General features: G+C 35.6%; 1 protein-coding gene across 6 annotated transcripts in view; it reads left to right on the plus strand.

Annotated features, from left to right (window-relative positions):
- Nucleotides 1-208: 208 nt before the first annotated feature.
- Nucleotides 209-25,065, plus strand: part of LOC125262384 (unconventional myosin-XVIIIb-like) — a 61,838-nt gene continuing 36,981 nt past the window's right edge. For 2 of the 6 annotated variants that reach the window (XM_048181125.1, XM_048181126.1), the window contains exons 1-15: nt 209-775; nt 4,428-4,565; nt 8,275-8,526; nt 13,595-13,990; nt 14,077-14,137; nt 14,999-15,111; nt 16,055-16,222; nt 16,359-16,566; nt 16,911-17,053; nt 17,699-17,799; nt 18,172-18,235; nt 19,529-19,673; nt 19,767-19,937; nt 24,155-24,245; nt 24,323-24,515. In XM_048181125.1, coding sequence (XP_048037082.1) covers nt 4,527-4,565; nt 8,275-8,526; nt 13,595-13,990; nt 14,077-14,137; nt 14,999-15,111; nt 16,055-16,222; nt 16,359-16,566; nt 16,911-17,053; nt 17,699-17,799; nt 18,172-18,235; nt 19,529-19,673; nt 19,767-19,937; nt 24,155-24,245; nt 24,323-24,515 — 2,145 coding nt within the window. In that variant the 5' untranslated portion in view covers nt 209-775; nt 4,428-4,526. The remainder of the gene's footprint in view (nt 776-4,427; nt 4,566-8,274; nt 8,527-13,594; nt 13,991-14,076; nt 14,138-14,998; nt 15,112-16,054; nt 16,223-16,358; nt 16,567-16,910; nt 17,054-17,698; nt 17,800-18,171; nt 18,236-19,528; nt 19,674-19,766; nt 19,938-24,154; nt 24,246-24,322; nt 24,516-25,065) is intronic. The other 4 variants (XM_048181124.1, XM_048181123.1, XM_048181128.1 and 1 more) reach the window with 4 other exon arrangements.

Genomic DNA, 25,065 nt, shown 5'->3' on the forward strand with positions numbered 1-25,065 from the left:
ATCTTGCGAGATCAAGAAGATATTCCTCCATGACGGCTTCATTCAGCCTCTTTCAAAAATTGTAATATCCATTTGCCTCCGGCGGTTCCTCCCTGTGATGATACGCTTCTGTTCTCTCTCTAATTCTCTCTGACACCTCCTCCCACAGCTCTCACCTCCCACCCCCTGCGTCTCACAGCTGAGTCTGTCCGTCAAATCGCACCGGCAGCCATTAGAAAGCCTGCGGATAGTCGACTCGTGTTCTTTTTCTAGCTGTTGCCAGGACTTTGGTTTTTTTACAGGTTTATATCTTGATGAATATCCAGGTGCGCTTTTTATCCTAAAACATCCAAAGGAATGGGGTTACTCTGAACATCTGACTCTAACAAAGTCCCTGCTGAACTCTTACTGCCAAATGAATCTACCATGTTTTGAAATCATCTACGTCTGGTTGCACAGCCAGTAACGTCTGTATCGAAATCATTTCCAGCTTCCTCCGTTTAACAGCACTCTTCCAGTGGCAAAGTGTTTCCCAAACAGGGTAGTATTTCCCACCTCTTCTTGCTACGGGATATTTATAGCCGAGTCTTGTGTTAACTCAGCTGCCATGCTTATCTGTGTGTGTGTGTGTGTGTGTGAATGTCCATGCCAATCTATTTCAGATGGTAGCTTCACCCTCTCAGTGACAGTGAGACTGTGCGCCTTGCTTTTGGCCTCTTGGTTTTTTTCCGGAGTTTGACACATACAATACTTTCCTTGGATGTATTTTTCCCCCCGTAGAGGAAGCCATCGCAAGGTATGCCAGTTGGTTTTCTTATTGACACCCAAATGTATCCGTTTCTTCTGTAGATACTGTGATTTATTTATAGATCCCAGACCCTCACAGACATCCAGGTCTTGTATGTCCGGTCTAGCCGGCTGGCGTTTTCCTAATGAATTTAGGGACATTTGGCCATATGTCTAGGCCCTGAAGTTGAGTGTTTTGTTCTGGTCAAGAAATTAAAGGCCTTCTGTTTGGATCGACGGGATATTCCGCGGAGCTGACTCGAGCTGAAATCTGAGCTCTGTCTCCCAGGATCATTTTCAGCCTCTGACTAATTTGTTTTGTTGTTTGCTGTGTAACGTCAAAGTGGATGACAAGATGTCGAGGTTTGGCAGTTTGAAATGTGGATTGCAATGTCATGATCCTGTGACCCAAGCTTCACATGAATCAGTGTTTTGTGTGCATTTTGCATTAAAATGAGTTGATTTGCAGGAAACAAGTGCTCAACCATTTTACTTCTGGAAGAAGCAGTTACATGGGACTTTTATATACACCATGGTATACAATGATTATTTACCATGCTATCTGTGCAAAAATCGTGGTATTTCTAAGGTCAGAAGTTAATAAAATGGCCGGGAATTCAAAATTATTGTAACATCTGATTTATATATGTATATATATATCTCAGATGTTATTCTGTTATTTATACCTAGTTAAATATTTAATATAAAAAACATTCAATTATTTAGATTTGTCAATGAATGGATTAAAATAATGCATAAAAGGTTGGCAGTATTTTATATGATTAGAAAAACATATTGCTGAAAATCAAATTTTATATTTTATTTTATATTTTAAGTTAATTTCTGACACACATGGTACTTCAAAAAATAAATAAATAAATAATGCCATGGTGACTTTTACGATGTATTTTAAAAATTATATATTAAGCTGTGTTTTTTTGTTTGTTTGTTTGTTTTTGTTTCAAATAAATAAAAAAATCAAATTCAGATAAAAAAAAAATATAATTTCATCCTCATAAGTTAATTTCTGACATATATGGTACTTCCAAAAAATAATAATAATACCATGGTGCCTTTTACGATGTATTTTAAAAAATTATATATCAATCTATTTATTTATTTGTTTTTTGAAATGGCACTGCATAAAAGGTTGACTATTTTATATGGTAAGAAAAACTTATAGATGAAAATCAAATTTCATTCTCATAAGTTAATTTCTGACACATGGTACTTCCAAAATAATAATAATAATAATAATAATAATAATACCATGGTACCTTTTATGACATTAAAAATGATTCAAGCTGTTTATTTATTATTTATTTTTTATTTTTTCAAATTAAAGATCTAATAAATAATAATAATAATAATAATAATAAATATATATTTCATCCTCATAAGTTCATTTCTGACACATATGGTACTTCCAAAAAATAATAATAATACTATTTTGCCTTTTTACAATGTATTTTAAAGGTTATGTATCAAGCAATTTATTTTTTATTTATTTATTAAATGGCACTGCACACAAGGCTATCAGCTCCAAATTTTTGTTTCATGTTTTTTGTATAATTTATTTGATATTTTGTATATGTGAACATAATTTTTTGTTTGATTTAACCAATAATATAGATTTTGGTCAATCTTTCAGCAATCAGCTAGGTTTCCCAAAAGTCCTAATACTGAATACTGGTAACACGTTCAGAAATATAAATGCTTATAAGACCTTACATGAACAAAGTGTCAACAAAGTGAAACACATTTCTAAAATGAAAAACTGCTGTCTGAACGTTGACATGGTAATGAAGCACAGATCTGTGCTGTTTCCAGTCCATTCCTGCCATTTGGCCTTCATTAGAGCCGGCTTCTGGGTTTGTTTTCATCATTTGTTTGTGTTGTTGGAGCGGGAGGTCTGTATTTATCATGGAGCGAATGCTTCACTGAAGACTGTAGAAGAACATAATCTCTTTCATTTAGTTTGTTATTGCCTGAACAAGCTCAGTTGGATTTATCATCAGCAGCCTAATTCTAGAGTTTTACATTTTTTGGGTATTTGCATGTGGAGAACACATCATGCCAGGCTGTTTTCTAGGGCATTGCTACAGTAGTTACCCCTTCCCCAAATCTCAAGAATCTTCAGTTTCCTAAATATGACTCCGTCCTCTCCTCACCCCTTAATCCACGGCGAGTTACGTGTTGAGGTTTTAATATTTACGGATCAGCGATCGGCTTTTTAGCAACAAGCACTATTAATTCCACCAGGTCTTCAGTATTGCTCCTGCGGTCCGCGGTGAGCAGTGACCTCTGTCACCCGCACCACTGGGCTTTCGTTCTCTGCTGCTTCATATCGTTCTGCCTGAACTGCTGGTTAAAGAAGAGCAAATAAGGAGAACTTTTGTTTCCTTTGAAATGATGTAATAAACATCTTACACCAGCAGGGCAGCAAGTCGAGATGTTTTCATCTGCAAGCTAATTTGCATAACACATCACTTATCTGCTAATGTCTGTTTCACCAGTTTCCCTATATCACATAGCCTGGATTTCAAGAAACCATGTATATTTAGAGGAAATATCACATAATGTATATGCAAATTATATTACATTATATTATGTTATATATTATGTTATATATTATATTATATTATATTATATTATATTATATTATATTATATTATTTTTTTATATATATATATATATATATATATATATATATATTACTAAATATAATTATTACTAGTTATATTTATTACTATTATTTATTTATTATTATATTATATATTACATAGTGTTAATAATATAAAATATAATAATATATTTATTATTACTAGTTATATTTATTACTATTTATTATTTATTATTATATTATATTATATATTACATAGTGTTAATAATATAAAATATAATAATATTTAATTAAATATTTTTGTAATAATAATAATAATGTCACATAAATTCCAGATTTTAAGAAACCATGTCTATTTAGAGGAAAATCACAATTTATATGTAAATTATATTATATTATATTAATTATATTATATTATATTTAGCCTATTTTATTTTATATTATTAATAAATATAATTATTACTATTTATATTTAACTTTTAATTATATATTACATAATAATAATATATAATAATAATAATACAAAATATGATAATATTTGATTACATTTTTTGTAATAATAATAATTGTATCACAAATTCCAGATTTTAAGAAAGCATGTCTATTTAGAGGGAATCTCATCCCTCAGAATGTAATGAAAATTATATATTATATTATATTATATTATATTATATTATATTATATTATATTATATTATATATTATTTTATATTACTTAATATTACTAAATATAATTATTAGTTATGTCTAACTATTATGTATTATGACATAGTGATAATAATATAAAATATAATATTTAATGAACAATGGAATGCAATGCAAAACTGTATATATTATAGTTATTAGTTATATTTATATAATGCATATTACAAACAATGCAAAATAATATTTAATAAAATATGTAATATAAAAGTAAAATGTATATAACTTTTTTAATATTACAGTACATGTTATTTTGAGATCAAATATGACCCAGACATTTCTTAATGAGAACAATTCTGTGATGTTCTCTCATGTTCTCTCTCTTTCTCCTTTGGCAGGTCCACAGTGTCACTGTTTCCTTTTTCTTTGCTCCACTTTGTGTCCTCCTTAGCATCACACCTGGCTGAGATCTCCCTGCCTTCACCCCTCGTCCCGTCATGGCGCTCTCCTCACGCTTAAAACTCTGGGAACAGAAGGGAGGTGCAGGACGGATGCATGCGTGCAGTTCAGCTCAACTAACACGACTGATGCTTGACTTACAGTTTATTAACCAGCACAAGTTCAACACTTAATCTCTGTTCTTTTGGAGATGCTTGTAGTCTGTTTTCAGTCTCACTGACATTATCTTTATAATGAAAGTCAAAAGACTGGCTTGTTAAGTGTCTGTATTTTCTATGCAGGTAACAGGTGAACAAGCACAGCTTCTATGAGAGGGGAAAGACTGAAATCTGTGCTTGTCAATATTACATTTCAATTACACATGTGAAATCGAACAATAATGGTATCATAAATGAAGCTTCTTTACCTTAAATCACATTAAAAAAAAAAAAATTCCAGGCTAGTCCTAATGCATATCTTAGGCCCTAGAGTAAAAATAACAGCCAAATATATGATGGGCTTTTCCTGAGATTACCTGTAAAGATAGTGCTACAAACACCACACTACTCAAGTTAGGCCCTCGTCATTGTTTGCTAACATTCTCTTCGTTTCATTTGGGTGGCTAACTGGTTATATACACATACACATTTTTTTTTTTCCTTTGGCTTAAATATATGTAGAATATATGGCAAGTATTTTGTAAACATCACTCATTAAAAAAACGTTTTTCATATTTAAAATAAATTTCATTTAAACCATTATAAGAAAATAATTTGAGGGGCAAGAAAATGCATTTTCAATCTTAGAAATGCATTTTGGAGTAATAGCAAAATATATTTTATATATACATTGGAAATAAATTTTTTTTTTTTTCAAAATATTTGAGGAAATATTAATATTTTTGTTGTGTTTTGTATATTTTGAAATATATTAAAGAAATACTAATTTTGAAATATATTTAAATATATATTTTGCTCTATAGACAGATGAGCGAATAGATAGATGATAGATGGATGATAGATAGACAGATGGAAGAAAGATAGACGGATGGATGGATGGATGGATGGACAGATAGGTAGATAGATGGACAGATGTATATAGATAGATAGGTAGTTAGACAGACGGATGAAAGATAGATAGATATACAGATGGATAGATAGATGATAGAATGACGGATGATAGACGGATAGATTTATATAGATAGGTAGTTAGACAGACAGATAGATAGATAGATAGATAGATAGATAGATAGATAGATAGATAGATAGATAGATAGATAGATTTATATAGATAGATAGAATGATGGATGATAGATAGACGGATAGATTTATATAGATAGGTAGTTAGACGGACATAGATAGATTGATTTATATAGATAGGTAGTTAGATAGATAGATAGATAGATAGATAGATAGATAGATAGATAGATAGATAGATAGATAGATAGATAGATAGATAGATAGACGGACAGATAGACGGACAGATAGACGGATAGATAGGCGGATAGATAGATGATAGAATGATGGATGATAGACGGATAGATTTATATAGATAGGTAGTTAGACGGACAGATGGATAGATAGATGGATAGATAGATGATAGAATGACGGATGATAGATAGACGGATAGATTTATATAGATAGGTAGTTAGACAGACATAGATAGATAGATAGATAGATAGATAGATAGATAGATAGATAGATAGATAGATAGATAGATAGATAGATAGATAGAATGATGGATGATAGATCGACGGATAGATTTATATAGATAGGTAGTTAGACGGACATAGATAGATAGATAGATTGATTTATATAGATAGATAGATAGATAGATAGATAGATAGATAGATAGATAGATAGACGGACAGATAGACGGACAGATAGACGGATAGATAGACGGATAGATAGATGATAGAATGATGGATGATAGACGGATAGATTTATATAGATAGATAGATAGATAGATAGATAGATAGATAGATAAGCAAACACTCAAAAAAGTTAATCTTGCAGATGAAAATGTGAACATCAAATAGACGTCTCTGTGATGTGCCTGTGTGCTGTCGGTGTAGATAGACAGAGCTGTACGGAGTAGACATCTGTTTGACTGCATAAATTTCATTGTTTACTATGTGTGTGCCTCTCACCAAATGTTTCCAACACCAAATAATTTATTAATAATTCATAACAATTTTAAGTAGGCTTTCATTCTCACAGCGTGACCCTTGTTGATCTCTATGGTGGTCCGCTCCCTATGTGTATTCTTAGCATCGGTGATGTTATTTGGTATATTTAAGGTTTTACCTCTCTTGAATCTGCATTAGGTTTTTAATGTTTTAAACACATCTAAATTATTTTCCAGTAATTCAGCTGCCATGTGCACATAATTAGCATACATGCTAAAGCTCTCTATTTCACAGGCAGGTGTAGCTAGTTGATACTGCAGACTGAACTATCATGAAGTGCAGTTATTGTACACTTTCTGTAGTGTTACAGCTCTGTTGGCCTCCTGAAGGACACCTACTGCCCTCAGCTAACATTTAACAGCTCACCATGTGTTTAAATCACTGTATGTGCTGCTAATAGAGTGTCAAGGGCAGCAGTGGAAACTGTCTTACATATGTGGGGCACTTACTAAAAATATTGTGCCAGGATTTTACTATACAACTACCTGGAGTAACTACAGTATTTTGGTTGAAGATTCATGCTAATATTAGGGGAGTAAGAGCATTTTCACAGTGATTCACAATACGGTAGCCTAGTTGTTAAATTTTAAGCTTCATACCAAACAGTGTTTTTTAACATTATATTAATTTTACCTGTGTTTACTATGGTCTTACTACATTCTTGTTTACTTTGCATGAACTATGGTAAATTTGAAATGAGGAATGTAGCTAGCTAGCTAAATATTGAGCTTTAGTAAGTTAGCATGCTGGATAAGGATAGGATTTTGTTTCGATTATTTTCCCCAACAAAATGTGCTTTGGCATTACCATGTTTGTTTAGGCATGGCTCTTAATACCACGTTATATGAAATGTTACATTGTTAATCACAAATCACCATGGTATTTAAATTATTAATTTTAATATATTAAAATATTATGGTATAACCATTTGCAATTTTTTTTTCATGTTTTGGGTTTTGGGTTCTATTTTTACTGGCAAATAAGATATAGATTTAAAATAGTTTTAAATATATTTCTAATCATTATTTTTATTTGTTTGTCAGATTAAAAAAAAAAAAATCCTTAACTAAATATGCATAAACCTTCAAATTGCAAAATATATTAGAAAATGTACTTCAAGGGGCAAGAAAATACAATCTTACAATCTTAAAATAGGCTACATTTTGGGTAAATACAAAATGAATTGTTTTAATGTGTGTGTGTTTATGTGTGAATATATATATATATATATATATATATATATATATATATATATATATACACACACAATGGAAAATACATTTATCAGAGAAATACTAGTAAACTTAAAAGAAAAAAAATATTTTTATAAATATATTTTAACATTTAACATCTATATTAACAACATATTTTTATATTTAAAAATATTTAATACTGATATTTTTATACATTTTTTTTAAAAGGGAAAATAATAAGAAGAAAAAAATATCAGTATTTTGTATTTCTTTATCGGATAAAAATATAAAACATCCCTAATGTTAAGAAAATGCACGTTTGCAGTGGAAATGTTACCTTCTAAACTTTTCTCATGTGATTGTGCCAGACAGTTTGTTTAAATGGAGTTCATGACTGGAGCTCCTTTATTCCCCATCTGTGAACAGATCAAGGAGGAGAAGAAGACACCAGCTGCCGCCGCCGCACAGCCTCCTCCTCCTCTCTCCGCCGTACCGGGAGGATTCCTCAAACAGCTGGTGAGGGAGACCGAGAAAGAGACACGCCACAAAGAGCCAGAGCTCAAAGAGGAGAAGGCGGTGAGATCTCACTTCAATGGGTGGGATTCTGCTGGAAAAACCCAAGTGGTGATCACTGCAGAGCCAAATGACATCCAGCTCCATCCTCTCTGGACATCATGGGTTAAGCTTGACCTGACATGAATGTTCTTAGTAATCATTTTCAAAATAAATGTAGCTACATCTATTTAGAATTTAGAATAACCTCCAACTTGTCTTAAATCTCCAAAGATAAGATGTTTAATGAATTTATTAGGTTGTTTAAATTAAGCATTCCAATATACCACTATATATATATATATATATATATATATATATATATATATATATATATATATATATATATATATATATATATATATATATATATATATATATATATATACAGTACAGTCCAAAAGTTTGGAACCACTAAGATTTTTAATGTTTTTAAAAGAAGTTTCGTCTGCTCACCAAGGCTACATTTATTTCATTAAAAATACAGTAAAAAACAGTAATATTGTGAAATATTATTACAATTTAAAATAACTGTTTTCTATTTGAATATATTTCACAAAGTAATTTATTCCTGTGATGGCAAAGCTGAATTTTCAGCATCATTACTCCAGTCTTCAGTGTCACATGATCCTTCAGAAATCATTCTAATATGCTGATTTGCTGCTCAAGAAACATTTAATGTGTACAATTGTACAAAATATTTGTGTACAATATTTTTTTTCAGGATTATTTGATGAATAGAAAGATCAAAAGAACAGTGTTTATCTGAAATCTAATCTTTTGTAACATTATAAATGTCTTTACTGCCACTTTTGATTGATTTAATGCATCCTTGCTGAATACATTTCTTTAATTTCTTTTCAAAAAAAATAAAAATACAAATTCTTACTGACCCCAAACTTTTGAACGGTACTGTATAATGCTACAGAAGCTTTGTATTTCAGATAAATGCTGTTCTTTTGAACTTTCTATTCATCAAGGAATCCTGAAAAAAAAAGTGCACAACTGTTTTCAACATTGAAAATAATCATAAATGTTTATTGAGCAGCAAATCAGCATATTAGAATGATTTCTGAAGGATCATGTGACACTGAAGACTGGAGTAACGATGCTGAAAATTCAGCTTTGCATCACAGGAATAAATTACTTTGTCAAATATATTTAAATAGTACACAGTTATTTTAAATTGTAATAATATTTCACAATATTACTGTTTTTTACTGTATTTTTAATGAAATAAATGTAGCCTTGGTGAGCAGACGAAACTTCTTTTAAAAACATTAAAAATCTTAGTGGTTCCAAACTTTTGGACTGTACTGTATATATTACTATTACTATGAAGGATGTGCATGAGTACTCTGAAGTGACACCAATGATTGATGTAAACAAAGATCAGCTATTATTTGTGAGTGAAGTGACTTTTTGCTAAATTTGAAATTCAGTAAAAACTCTACAAAACATATTTAGCAGCGTTCGGCACAAAATAACTTTAAAATACACAGCATATTAAAAAACGCGATGCCAAGTAAACAGTGTGCATGTGTATTATGATTATTACAGTAATCTGCTGCAAATGCAAAAATTCGTTCTAGGGCTGTGTTCAAAACCGCCCCCTATACCCTTATTCACTATTCCCTACATTACTCCACTAATATAGTTCACTTGAGGGAGAGAATGAAAACGAGTGAGTGAATTCAGACACTGAGTGCACCGGAAGGGCTGGTGCTTTTGCATACTTTGTGCTTGTGTAACCAGTCCTATTCGACCCACTCCTAGCGAGACTCAAACTGCCGGGTCCAGCATGGGAGGTGGGTGTGCTAACAAGGATGCTAAAGACCGCAGCCTCTAGCATCAACCGCTAGCACTCCTCTTGAGGCCAGGGGAGTGAGGTTTACTCTCACCCCCCTAAACCCCACACCCATCCGGGTCACGGCACCAAATGTAACCGGCCCTACTCGCACCCGCTCCGAGTGGGATTCAAACCGACATGGGAGGTGGGCGTGCTAACTAGGACGCTAAAGACTGCAGCCTGTAGCGTCAGCCGCTAGCACTCCTCTTGAGGCCAGGGGAGTGAGGTTTACACACACAGCTCTTACTGGCCTTATGTTATACTCACCCCCCTAAACCTCACACCCATCCGGGTCACGGCACCAAATGTAACCGGTCCTACTTGCACCTCCTCCAAGCAGGATTTGAACTGGCATGGGAGGTGGGCGCGCTAACAAGGACACTAAAGATCGCAGCCTCTAGCGTCAGTCGCTAGCACTCCTCTTGAGGCCAGGGGAGTGAGGTTTACATGCACAGCTTTTACTGGCCTACGTTACACCAAAGTCCCTCTAAGACAAGTCATTTCACTCGGCGGCCATCTTTGAAACGCCTCTCGGGCATCCTGGGCATCATGTAATCTCTTTGAATGGGGAAACATCAAATTCTCCAAAACTGTTTGCCAACCTTACGATTTAAATTTCATATTTGAAATCACTAATGAAATCTAACAACAACCGGCTCATAAATTTAGTTTCTAAACGATCGAATCATAACAAAAAAACTGTATTTTTCAGGCTGGATCAAGCTAATGCGCATGCGCAGACCTAAATGCACGTCTCTTCGGAGGCGCGCGTCTTATTGTTTCTATAGAAACCGGTGATTCTAACGGCCGCTGAAGTGATTCGAAGACTTTACCAGTCGGCAATTGGCTCTTATTTAGAAGGCGGGACTTATTCCGCCATATTGCGCGTTACACTTTCTCCCATTCAAAACAATACGAGTGACACGTCTTGTGTTATTCTATAGTCTTTGGTTACACTCACCCCCCTAAACCTCACACCCATCCGGGTCACGGCACCAAATATAACCCGTCATACTCGCACCCTCTCTGAGTGGGATTCGAACTGGTGTTTCCGGCATGGGAGGTGAGCGCGCTAACAACGACGCTAAAGACCACAGCCGAAACTTGAAATTTAAACTGGTAGCTCCAGTAGTAAGATGAAAAGATTTAACTCACTCATGGAAACTATGCATACACCTAAATTAAACAATGTAATAATCAATTAAAAAGGAATTTATACCTGTATGATATTACGCTGTCGCCACATTGGACCAGCGGTTTGGAAAATGGATGGATGGATGATACAGCTGCGGGCGCCATCTTCTGTTTAGACGCGGGAATTCATTTGGCGCGACCCTCACTGTGCATTATGGGTATTCTCTATCTGTTGAGTGCATAGATAAATATACATAGATGCCTCAATAGCAGCAGTCTCTAGCCCGTGATATGTAAGCCGCTCGCCATATTGGAACAGTCAAAGCCGGTCTGTGAACATTCGAGAGCAAGTTGACTGAGCGTCTGAAACCGTAGTTAGGCGCATGTATGAATATCTATATCTGCAATAGACTTCACCAGATGATTTTGCTAAACTAACACAATAACAAGATGAAGGCGCCAACGAACACAACACATCATCATAAATAATAGTCATCATCAATAATAAATACTCCTGTGTAAAATTAAAACGCCAGAGAAAGCAGATGTAATTATAAACGGCTCTTGAAGGTACCTAGTGTAGGGGACGATCTAACCTCGAAGGGAAGCTTATTCCATAGTCTTGGACCAGTGACAGCAAAAGCACAGTCTCCCTTCGATTTAAGACGTACTCATTGGATCAATAACAAAAGTTTATTTGAGGATCTCAGCATTAAATTTGATTTATATGGCTTAATGAGCTCCACCAAATATTCTGGCGCCATTCCATGTAATGCCTTAAAGACATAAATCAAGATCTAAAGTTGGATCCTGTAATACATTGGTAACCAGCCTAATGAAGACAACAGTGGAGTAACATGATCAGTCTTCCTAGCCTTCATGAGCATTCTAGCCGCGGCATTTTGTACAAGTTGAAGATGTGCAACATAAGTCTGACAGGTTCCAGAATAAATAACATTACGATAATCTAGCCGGAAGAAGATAAAAGCATGGATGACTTGGAAGTCACTAGTTGACAGGATTGATTTTAACTTAGCTATTGCCCACAGATAAAAGAAACAATTCCGAACTACAGTATTTATTTGACTGTCAAATTTTAGCGATGAATCAAAGATGACTACAAGGTTTTTCACTCTGTCCTGCAAATGACATGCCCATGGGCCTAGTATGTCACTTTCCGCCTTGTTAAATGCCGAACAACCAAAAATCATAATTTCTGTTTTATGTTCATTCAACTGAACGAGATTATCTGCCATTCAAACTTTAACTTCATCCAAACATCTACGGAGTGTTGCACAGGAATAGGTACAGGAATAGGGGGCAGTCGTGGCCTAATGGATAGAGAGTCGGACTTGTAAGCCAAAGGTCATGGGTTCGAGTCTCAGGTCCGGCAGGGATTGTCGGTGAGGGGAGTGAATATCCAGCGCTCTCTCCACCCTCAATACCACGACTGAGGTGAGACCCTTGAGCAAGGCACCGTACCCCCAACTGCTCCCCGGTGTGTGTTCACGGTGTGTGTGTGTTCACTGCTGTGTGTGTGCACTCAGAGCACAAATTCTGAGTATGGGTCACCATACTTGGCCACATGTCACTTCTTCACTTCAATTAGGCTTTAAAGTATCATCCGCATATAAGTGATAAGAGATACTATATTTTTTAAAAATCATTCCCAATGGGAGCATATATATTAAAAACAAAATAGGGCCCAAAATGGACCCCTGGGGAACCCCACTAGTAAGATGTACCGGATGCGACCAGAAATGACCACCTAAAGGTTCCCATTTCTTTGGGAAATTAAATCTCAGCAATGTTGTGGCATTATTGATTCTTACTGTGAATGATGATACGCTGACTGTTTCAAGATGTCTGGAGCAGTCGGATGTGTCATCGACGTATTGCTGAGTGTACATCGGTAGTACACTAATTATTGCGGTACATTATGGGTTTGAATGAGTGCAAGAATTGCATTTAGTAACATTCTTACAAACTTCTTAGAATTTATCTTGAATCTAGAAATGTCTTAACATCTTTCTTAAGAAGACTTTCATGAATCCATGAAATTTGATGCCACTAACCTGGCAAAACTGCTAGCATTTTTTTAACTCAACATTATCAGCTAGTTTTCGTTGGGTTTACCAGCAGAGGAGGGTCTTGTTGTCAAAAGAGTATGACTTACACCAGTCTCCTTGTGATCTTTGACACCCCTCACAGCCCAGGAAACTCAGCGACAACCTGGTCCAGAATTTCTTACTTCCCGACCAAACTCCACCGATACTGGAAGCAGAGATGGCACTTCGAGCAGAGCAGCTGGTGAACGGAGAACGGGGCCGCCACACCGCACTGACAGAGAAGAAAACGTCCTCACCCAGGAGGATAATGTCACCCGAAAACCCAAAAAGTCCGAGAAGCGACTCCAAGTCCACCACTCCAGAGGTCAACAACCAGGAACATTCGCCCAGCCCCAGCACAGATAAAGCTAAATCTCCAGCTCCACCAATTCAAAAAGAAGTGAAGAAGGAAGAAGTAAGGGTAAAACAGGAAGTGAGGCAAGAGCCTGAGGGTCAACTCACTGTAACCCGTATAAGAGAGGAGCCCAAGGTGCCAGTGGTAGGTACAACCAGTGTGTCATTGAGATACTATAATATTTTTTTTTAATTTTCTGATTTCATTTCTCTTTGTCTTTGTCTGTGCAGAGGGATGTGTGGTATGAAGCTGGTAAGGTGTGGTACGCTCACAAAGATGGATATACACTCGGTTAGTCACCTCCTATACCTGCGCTTGAGTGTTCATCTTGACATTAGGAGGACAAACTGTGTTGCTAATGACGCATCAACTGGTATTTTTAGTAGTTGTTTTGGTTTTTCATTCCTGAATTGAATGTCTGAAGGCAAGAACAGCTCTCTTGTGGTGTTGAGTTACAGGTTATGAATAGCGTGTTGTCTTAGAAGATGCTATATTTACATATATTGGCCTTATTTGAAACTATCCCAGAGGTCATTGTTTTTGCATTACGTAAAAGCCGCCCCATTCTCTTATTTTAACTTAATATCTCTTGTGTTGCAAGATTCTCCTCTTTGCATGAAAGGATCATAAACTACTCTGTAAATTGTGTCGTGTTGCTCACAGGCTAATCTTCTTCCTGCTTCAGTTTAGTGATGAATGGGTTTAGTGTTGTTATCTTATCAAGCTCATAGCCTCGCTAAATCTATGCGCCGAAGCTGCCATGTTATAAGATTCAAAGATTAGCTACTGCAAAAAAAAAAAAAAAACACACAGTACTGCAGTGTCTTGATGAACCAAAATCTGTCAAGCTCCAAAAAGAACAGCAAAAGCACCATTAAAAAAGTCCATACGATTTATTGTGTCAGATTTGATGTAAATTATGCCGAGCGCCAATGGTTTTCACTTCTCAACTCAGCCTGTTTCATTATGTGGATGCAGCGGAAGGGAAGATTTTCTGTTAAATTGTTAGCTTTACAATCAATATTGTAATGAAAATGTCCTGTTTTTTTGTTCTCCACTCAGTAGAAATTCGATCTATGTCCTGTACACAATTTACATTGATTTACATTGAGCATTACAGTCACTTTTGACCCATCTGGACTCTTGTCACAGCCACTCAGATGAAGCCGGACGAGGGCACACCGGAGCTCCCTGACGGCAGGGTGAGGGTTCGGCTGGCCTCAGATGGATCCGTCCATGATGTGACCCAGTATGAGATTGAAAAGGTGAACTTTATTCAATGCTGTTATTTATTGAAGCCCATTTCTTACATAAAAAGAAAAATGCTTTTTGTAAATCATAATGACATAAAAAGTCAATTTCAACTTTATATTATAATTGCAACTTGTCATAAACTTTTTGTCATAATTGACTTTTTAAGCCATCATTTCAATTCAGTGTCATAATTTCTGCTTTTTGTCATAACTATGACCTAGTATGTCATAATTTCAACTTTTGGAATGGAATTTTTAAGTGATAATTTTTAATGTTCATAATTATTATTGTCAACATTTTTTATCATAATTGAATTTTTAAGTCAGAATTTGACTTTTTAATGTCATAATTATGACGTTTTCAATCATAATTTCAATTTAGTTTGTCATAATTTCGACTTTTCATCTCATAATTGACTTGCGTCATAACTATGACTTAGTATGTACATTTTAACTATCTCATAATTTTGTTTTTGTCATAATTATTGCTTATGATGTAATAATTTCAACTTTTTATGTCATAATTGACTTTTTAAGCAATAATTTCAGTTCATGATATGTCATCATTTTGGCTTTTCATGTCATAAATATGACTTATTCATAATTTAGATTTTTCATGTCATAATTTTGACCATGTCATAATTTATCTTTTTTAATCTCATAATTATAACTTGTAACTATGACTTAGTATGTCAATTTCAACTTTATCTCATATATTTGGACTTTTAACATTGTAATTATTTCTTATGTAATAATTTCAACTTTTTATGTCATAATTAAGGATATGTCATAGTTTTGACTTAGAATTTCACGATTTTAACTTTTCATGTCATAATTATGACTATGTCATAATTCAGGCTTTTCATCTCATGAATATGACTGGATGTACATTATCCCTTACATCACATGATATGCGTGACAGTGCTTACTGTACATCTTTTGTGGTTGTGTACAGCTGAACCCTCCTGAGCTGGACCTGTGTGAGGACTTGAGCGACCTTGTGAGCGTGAACGAGTCGAGCGCCCTTCACACTTTGACCAGTCGAGCTAAAGGATATCTACCCCTGACCCACGCTGGGCCCAATCTGCTGGCACTGTGGCCTCCTCTGTCCTCACCAGCCAAGGCAAGATCAATGTTTTTACAAATCCGTCTATGTGACATGTATGATTATACATATTGTTTGACATTAGATATAGTTAAATACAGCACATTAGTTGTAGTTGTAGTTGATTGAAATGTGTGTTTGTTTTCTGTGTCAGGGGCTTCGGAGCAGACGCTGGGAGTCCTGGGAAGCCCCTGGCCCACTGCAGGCTCTGGTGAGGAGGGTGTACGTGTCCATGGTGGGTCAGCGGAGGGACCAGACTCTGGTGGCTTTGGGCCGCAGTGGCACAGGGAAGACCACTTCCTGTCAGTCATTTTCCCAGGAGCTGCTCAAACAAGCGGGAACAGCGGGAGGAAGCCTTACCTGTGAGTGGATCCACTTTTGTATTTATAACGCAAAGTTATAGAACACAACAGAAAAACAAGAACTCTAGAACGTAAATCGGGTACTGTGCATCTCAAAACTTAGCTATAGAAATTATAGTCCTTGAATAATTGTCTTTGCTGAACTCTGTTTCTCTCTCTCTCTGGTGGTGTTTACAAGCTCCAAGCCAGTAATTACAACAGCATCTTCCTCTCACAGTGTGACATGTCTCGCTCCACTGAATATCAGCATTTGTGTGAATGTGAATCTACTGACGACAAATGATTGCTGAAATACTTAAAAGTTGTAAGTGTCACACGTTGTGATGATCTGTGTGTAACTGCAGTAGAGCGTCTGCAGGCAGTGTTTACAGTGCTGCGCTCTTTCGGGTGTGTGAGCTCGTCTCACAGTGAAGCCTCGACTCGATTCGCTATGGTGCTGTCGCTGGACTTCAACCACGCCGGACTCGCTGCTGCCGCACATCTGCAGGTGCTCCAGTCTGCTGTCTGTTTGTCTGTCTGTCTGTCTGTTCGTCTATCTATCTATCTATCTATCTATCTATCTATCTATCTATCTATCTATCTATCTATATATCTGTCTGTCTGTCTGTCTGTCTATCTATCTATCTATCTATCTATCTATCTATCTATCTATCTATCTATCTATCTATCTATCTATCTATCTATCTATCTATCTATCTATCTATCTATCCATCTATCTATCTATCTATCCATCCATCCATCCATCCATCCATCCATCCATCCATCCATCCATCCATCCATCCATCCATCCATCCATCCATCCATCCATCCATCCATCCATCCATCTATCTATCTATCTATCTATCTATCTATCTGCATGTTCGTCTGTCTGTCCATCCATCCATCTATCTATCATCCATCCATCCATCTATCTATCTATCTATCTATCTATCTATCTATCTATCTATCTATCTATCTGCATGTTCATCTGTCTATCTATCTATCTATCCATCTATCCATCTATCCATCTATCCATCCATCCATCCATCCATCCATCCATCTATCTATCTTTCTATCTGCATGTTCATCTGTCTGTCTGTCCATCCATCCGTCTATCCATCTATCTAATGTTTTCTTTCTCTGTCTGTTTTAGACCATGCTGTTAGAGAAATGGAGGGTGTGTCGGAGGCCGGAGGGAGAGAGTAACTTTCTGGTTTTCTCCCAGATGCTTGCAGGCCTCAGCACAGACATGAGGTTGGTTCGGTCCCTAGAGCTCTCTGTGGTCCAACTCAGTAGCGGTTTGCTTCTTGTATTGTGAAGCCTCTTTCTGGCTTCCTGGCTTCCGTCCTCACAGGCCTGAGTGCAGCATTATTAGACGACAAAGACAAATTTACCCGTCATTAAACCCCAGATCATTCACCCTATTGTTTGGGGTTTGTTTTTGGATTCGGTTTCCCCTCAGAGGCACGCAAAAGCTCTTCAGCGACCGCCGCTTTGGCAGAATGCCAGCTCTTTTCATAGCTTTGCATTAAAACAAAAGCTCCAGAGAGCTTGAGGGCGCAGGATCTTGTGTGATGTCATTTCCTGTTTAAATTTGAGTGTAACTGTCTTTTTCTCTCATCACAGGACTGAATTGCAGCTGCACCAGTTAAAGGAACACAACTCATTTGGAATCACATGCCCAACCAAGGTATGAACTGTTTAAACAAACAAAAAGGAGTGAGAAAAAAGTCATGAATGTTAAACTAACATTCCTCCTAGATTAGTGCATGTTCTCTGACATGTTGAGCTTTGGTGCTCATGTCAGCAACACATGTTTAAGTCTGGCTTGCAACATTTCCTGGATCCTGTTCTCCTCACTTTTACCCATAATTCCATAAAATAAAGAGCCCAGCTGTATATTTAAAGTTGGATATTATATATATATATATATATATATATATAATTTAATATTGGATATATAAGTCAGTGCACTCATATTATTATGAATAGGAGAAAGTGCAACGCGCAATATGGTGGAATAAGTTCCGCCTTCTTAATAAGAGCCAATCGCCGACTGGTAAAGTCATTGCGTCATTGCAACAGTCATTAGAAGCTTTGGTTCCTATAAGAAACAATCAGACGTGTGCTTCCTTTAAAGACACACACTTAGGACTGCACATGCACATTAGCTTGATCCAGCCTGAAAAATGCAGGGTTTTTTTGTCATGATTCGAGCGTTTAGAAAATTATGAGACAGTTGTTGTCAGATTTCATTGGTGATTTCAAATATGAAATTTAATCAAAGGAGAATTTGATGTTTCCCCATTCAAAGAGATAGGAGCTGCACTTGTATGTCCAAGAGGCATTTCAATGATGGCCGAGTAAAATGACTTGTCTGAAAGGGACGTTGATATATAGTACATCCGCATACATACAGTACACTCAGGTAAAGTGATATACAGTATACTGTATAGCAAATATCAGCTCCATTATTGTTTATATTGTTGCTAAATGTAAGCCCTCTATATAAAATTAGATATTTAAGTATATTCAGTTTTACCCACACACATACAGTACACTCATGTTATATATACTATATAGCAAATCTTAACTGCTTGATTGTTTATATAATCATAAAATGTAAACTATATTATCGCCCAGCTCTAATATGCTAAATGTGACTATAAGGCATGAAGATATTATAAACATTACCATAAAGATTTTCTGCAAAATCTGCTTTGAAACAATGTGTATTAGGAAAAGTGTTATACCAATAAAATGAGCTTGAGTTATATATTTTAATTTAATACTAAAATAAAGACATATTTTAATGAGGTATGTTTCATTATTATTGATATAACAGTGGACAGAACTACCGACACAGACCGGACTTGAACCTGTGTCTCCCAAATGAGCACTGAGTGTCTTGCACATGTGTGCTCTAACTTTAACTTTTCTTTAATAAGCTTTAATAAATATAGTTTTTTATCCCTCACTTCAGGTGGATGAAAAGCAGAGAGCTTCAGTGGGTTTTGGGAAACTGCTCGCCGCCATGAACACTTTGGGATTCTCAGCGGATGAGCAGAAGGCCATTTGGCATGTTTTAGCAGGAATATACCATCTTGGTGTCGCAGGAACATGCAAAGGTAAAACAGGACTACCCTGAACACTGTATTTTGTGAAGCGAAAAGAATTTGGTGAGTCTTTACTCTTTTTTTCCCTTTCTTCTACGGCTTCAGTGGGCCGTAAGCAGTTTATGAGTTTTGACAGCGCGCAGACGGCCAGCGCCATCCTGGGTTGTGAGGGAGAGGAGCTCCACACTGCCGTCTTCAAACACCACCTGAGGCAGTTACTGCAGAGAGCGACCGGAGGCATCAGAGAGCGACGCGCCGCAGATGAACCAGAGGAAGGTCAGAATACAGACTGTCCCTGTTAAACCCACCTGAACTTTGAAGATCTGTGCTAAAATATGTGCTTAGGAACCAGCGATAACGTACTGGACATCACCCCACTTATTCCATGGCTACTTACCAAATAGACAGATAAATAAACATGAAATATTATAGTTTTTATTATTATTGAATTTGAAATTATTAATATTCAGTTAATGAGGGCAATAAGCAGCTTAGTGTCATTATAAATATATATTTAATATCTAATCAGCATATTTATATTTCTAATTCTGCCATACGCTACTGTTCAAATGTTTGAGGTCTTCGGGGTCTTTTTGACCCGCAAATGATGTTTGCTCAAATTTTTAAAAAAAAGTTCTCTTTGTCCAAATGGCATGAGACTTTGTACGGTAGTTAACACTTTTAAGATCTACAAATAAAATAAAAAAATGGAGTGATATCTTGTTTTTATGTTAGTGTAAAAAAAAAAGTTACGTTCGTGGTCTTCAGGGTCTCTGGAAAAATGCAGTTTTAAAAGTAAAAAAAATTATCACTTTTACCAGTAGATGGCTGCAGAGCTCCACTATTTGCTATGTGCTATTTGACTGATTGAAAGACATCTTTTCACAAGTTTTTTTCAGTTGGATTCATATCTAAATGTTATGTAATCACAATTATAACAATAAAAATTACTTTGTCAAAGTTTAGCATTTTTTGTGCTGGGCAAAATCAGTTTTTCAATAATAATTTTATAATAAAAATAATAAAATAATAAAATAAATCATTTTTATTTTTGTGTGCGCACGTGTATGTGTGTGAGCATGTCCATTTTGTATTGGGGATGTTTTTTTGCATTTTTGGAAGTGTGCCACTTCATTTCTGTCTATGTGTGTTGTGCGTTGTTTCTGATTTTGAGAATGGATTTTGTCCAGTTTCTAAGTGGGGTCTCTGTGGGTTACATTATTGATGATATTATTGAAAAACTGATTTTTTTGACTTTGACAAAAAGTAATTTTTATTGTTATAATTGTGATTTCATAACATTTAGATATGAAATCTGGGCCTTTTATAAAGTGAATTTTACATAAAAAGCTGCTTTTGCATAAAAACCTATTTTAAAAAAATATTTAAATTAATTAAATCCTCCAAAAACTGCACAAATGTTGAGTAAAAACATTAATAAACAGAATAAAATTACATTGGTTTTTAAAAAATATATTATATTATTACAAAAATGCATTTTGTTGCTGGGGTCTCCACAAGTGTAGTCCCTTAAACGAAGACCGCACAAGGGTTAAAGGTGCAGTAGGTAATCTGGGAAATGCTAACGTTAGCCTGCTAGCATTGAAAGCATGTGATCCCACCCTTCCTACAAATTACCGTCCAAAGCCACGCCTCCTCCAAAACACATGAATGCACACACACACAGCTGCTCTTGGCAAAGTGTCACAAGAGATGCCGTTAAACTATCTCATGTCTCAAAGAACATAATGTTACAATAAACACCTTAAGGCGAATTCACACTGCACCAACAGACACAGACCAACGGCGACAGTCACCAGATTACTACAGGTCACTTCTCAGACATTCTAAATTCGATTCAACATGTTCAATCGGCGAAAACAAGCTCCGACAGACGCCATCAGACTCTGACAGGGGTAACTCACTGACTGGACAAAACCCAACGGACATGTCTGTCAGTGTTTGTTGTTGTCTGTCTGTATGGTGTGAATTGGCCTTTAGAGAGCTTTTTACCTGACTTAGGGTTGCCAGGTTTTCACAACAAAACCCACCCAATTGCTACTCAAACAATTTGTGTTCCAGGGGGTAAAATCAATGTTTTTGGCAGGGTTCCCCTGATAAAATTTGCATTCCAGGGTCTAAATATCATGTTATTTGGGGTCGCTTCAACAGCGGACATGAAAAACAACCCGCAGCAACAGTGTTAAAGTAGCCCAATTTCACAGGAAAACAACACTGACAACTTGGCAACACTGACCTGACTGCTGCAGATTCATTTTGGTGTTGATACTATTGACATGGATATGCATAATTCCAAGTCTCTTTATTTGACAAAAAATAGGGTCAACAAGTTTTTTTTTAGCTTGCATATTACTAGGATTTTGGCTGTTTATTAGTACTTTTAAAGCACATATTAAAGGGTTAGTTCACCCAAAAATAAAAATTATGTAATTAATAATGTCGTTCCAAACCCTTAAGACCTCCGTTCATCTTCGGAACACAGTTTAAGATATTTTAGATTTAGTCCGAGAGCTTTCTGTCCCTCCATTGAAAATGTATGTACGGTATACTGTCCATGTCCAGAAAGGTAATAAAAACATCATCAAAGTAGTCCATGTGACATCAGTGGGTTAGTTAGAAGTTTTTGAAGCATCGAAAATACATTTTGGTCCAAAAATAACAAAAACTACGACTTTATTCAGCATTGTATTTTCTTCTGGAATCCTTTCCATTGAATTGATTCCATTGAATTTCATCTGTCGGCATTGGTAATGCACATTTACGTCGTTGTTTTTGGCGATTAGGACATCTGCGACATGCACACTTATGCACCATTTTAAAAAATATAGCAATACCAAAATACAAACAATGTAGAATAGCTTGAATACAGCGTGCGTCTCCCTCAGACTGTAAACGAAGCTCGGGCGCACCGGATAACATGTCAGCAGCGTCACTGCGGAGTCATGAACCCGGATTGACAACAGACCCGGAAGAGAATACAATGCTGAATAAAGTCGTAGTTTTTGGTATTTTTGGACCAAAATGTATTTTCGATGCTTCAAAAACTTCTAACTAACCCTCTGATGTCACATGGACTACTTTGATGATGTTTTTATTACCTTTATGGACATGGACAGTATACCGTATATACATTTTCAATGGAGGGACAGAAAGCTCTTGGACTAAATCTAAAATATCTTAAACTGTGTTCTGAAGATGAACGAAGGTCTTACGGGTTTGGAACGACATGAGGGTGAGTCATTAATGACAGAATTTTCATTTTTGGGTGAACTAACCCTAACCCTAACTTTTAATAAGCAGTAATTAGAAGTTTATTGAGGCAAAAATCATAGTTAATAGTTAGTTAATAGTAAGAATTGGATCCTAAACTAAAGTGTGACCAAAAATAGAAGTCCTTATTTAGAGACATAGTAGTGGTGTAACGGTACATGTATGCGTCTCTAACCGCCACGGTTCGGTTCATGCTGTTAGACGACGATCCACACTCCAATCCAGAAGGGGGCGCGCACAGTAATGCTTTTTAGCCTAACCGCTTTTAACCAGCATTAACCAGCAATAATCGCAATAAGCTCTGTGTTTTGTTACTTTCGATAAGAAACAAAGTGCCATCTTTCAAATGATGTCCATTTTATCACAAAATTCAAACAATAAATGCCGTTTTGACGCTTTTTGATGTGGCGGCAGTGCGGAGCGTGAGTGAACACGATCATCTCTTCCTCTTCACTACTCCAGACTGAACATGAAGGCATGTTGAAAGTTACAGTACAACTTACTGAAACGCATCGTAGCTCGTGTAATCACTTAATCGGTGTTTCAACTGCAGAAAGATGTCAGTAATACAGGTTGTAAACAATATGTCACATACTGTAGTATTGCATTTACCTCAGAAAAGCCAAGTGTCCACAGCTTGTTAGATCACTAGAGTAATGAACTGTTTCGCTAAATATATGCACTGTATTAGCCTATATATTAATTATATTTTACTTAACCCGTTAGTTAATGTAAGACCTAAATAAATCCGTCATGAAAACAAGTTATGACAGCCACTGTGTAAATGATTATATTTCAGCAATGAATTGGAGCACATAGAAGTTAATGCAAACACTGCCTTATGAGTAATTTACATGTTTACAATACATATATTTTTTATTATTATTTGAGTGTTGATGATTAAATCTAAAAATAAATAGCAACTGAATTTAATAATTTGGGCTCTGTTGTTAATTGTAAGTAATGTAGTTTACAGCATTAGCAAAGATAGATTTTTTTTATACTTAAGAAAATTTTAATTATTCAATTATAATTGAATAAATTTAAAGACAGAGACACAGTTTGTTCAGTAAAACAGTGTTTAATAAAAAAAGAAAAAAAAAAGTTTTGTTTTCTCACCCTGCTGTACCGAACCCGTACCGAGCCGTCATTTTTGTGTACCGTTATATCCCTAATACCTAGTGTGTGTGTGTGTGTTACAGGTCCAAAACTGAGTGCTGCTCAGTGTGTAGAAGGGATGGCGGCTGGTCTCTATGAGGAACTCTTCACCACTATTGTGTCTCTCATCAACAGGTAAGTACACAGTGTCCTAGTCAATCATATGTCTCTGGAGAGTTGTTGATATTGCAGTGTTTCTGTTCTCTGTCCAGAGCGCTGCACTCTCAGCAGCTGACGCTGGCCTCTGTGATCGTGGTGGACACACCGGGCCTGAGGAACCCCAGACACAGCGGCGATGACCGGGCCGCCGGCTTTTCCGAGCTCTGTCACAACTATTTACAGGAGAGACTGCTGGAACTTTACTTCAGTCACACGTTCACACAGACGCTGGAGCGATACACACAGGTAACACACCTGTGTGAGAGAATATGAATCTTGCTGATTTAATTCAATTACATTACATTTAATTTAAAAATAATGTATAAAATAATTTAATAAAATAATGAATAAATTAATATTCCAAGTTCTATTTCTGTATGTTTTACTGCCATTTTGTTATTTGGTAAATAAACTATATATAAAAATGCCGTATGACAGCATCAATTAAATAGTGAATATAAATTTAAATTTTAAATTTTAATTAAAACATAATATATTAAGTAACATTCCTATGAATATTTATAACTTCTGTTTCTGTATGTTTTACTGCTATTTTGTTATTTAGTCAATAAACTAATATAATCTAAAAATGCCATATGAAAGCCACAAATAAATATTGAATATGAAAATGAACCTTGCTGATTAAATTTTACTTTGTTTAATTTATTGTTTACATTTAATTTAAAATTACATTTAATTTAATTTAATTTAATTTTAAAATAATAAAATAAAATAATATATAAAATATAATTCCTACGCATATTTATATTTTTTTAATAAAATTATTTTTTTAATT

The sequence above is a fragment of the Megalobrama amblycephala genome, linkage group LG2 (genome assembly GCF_018812025.1).
Source record: "Megalobrama amblycephala isolate DHTTF-2021 linkage group LG2, ASM1881202v1, whole genome shotgun sequence".
NCBI lineage: Eukaryota > Metazoa > Chordata > Actinopteri > Cypriniformes > Xenocyprididae > Megalobrama > Megalobrama amblycephala.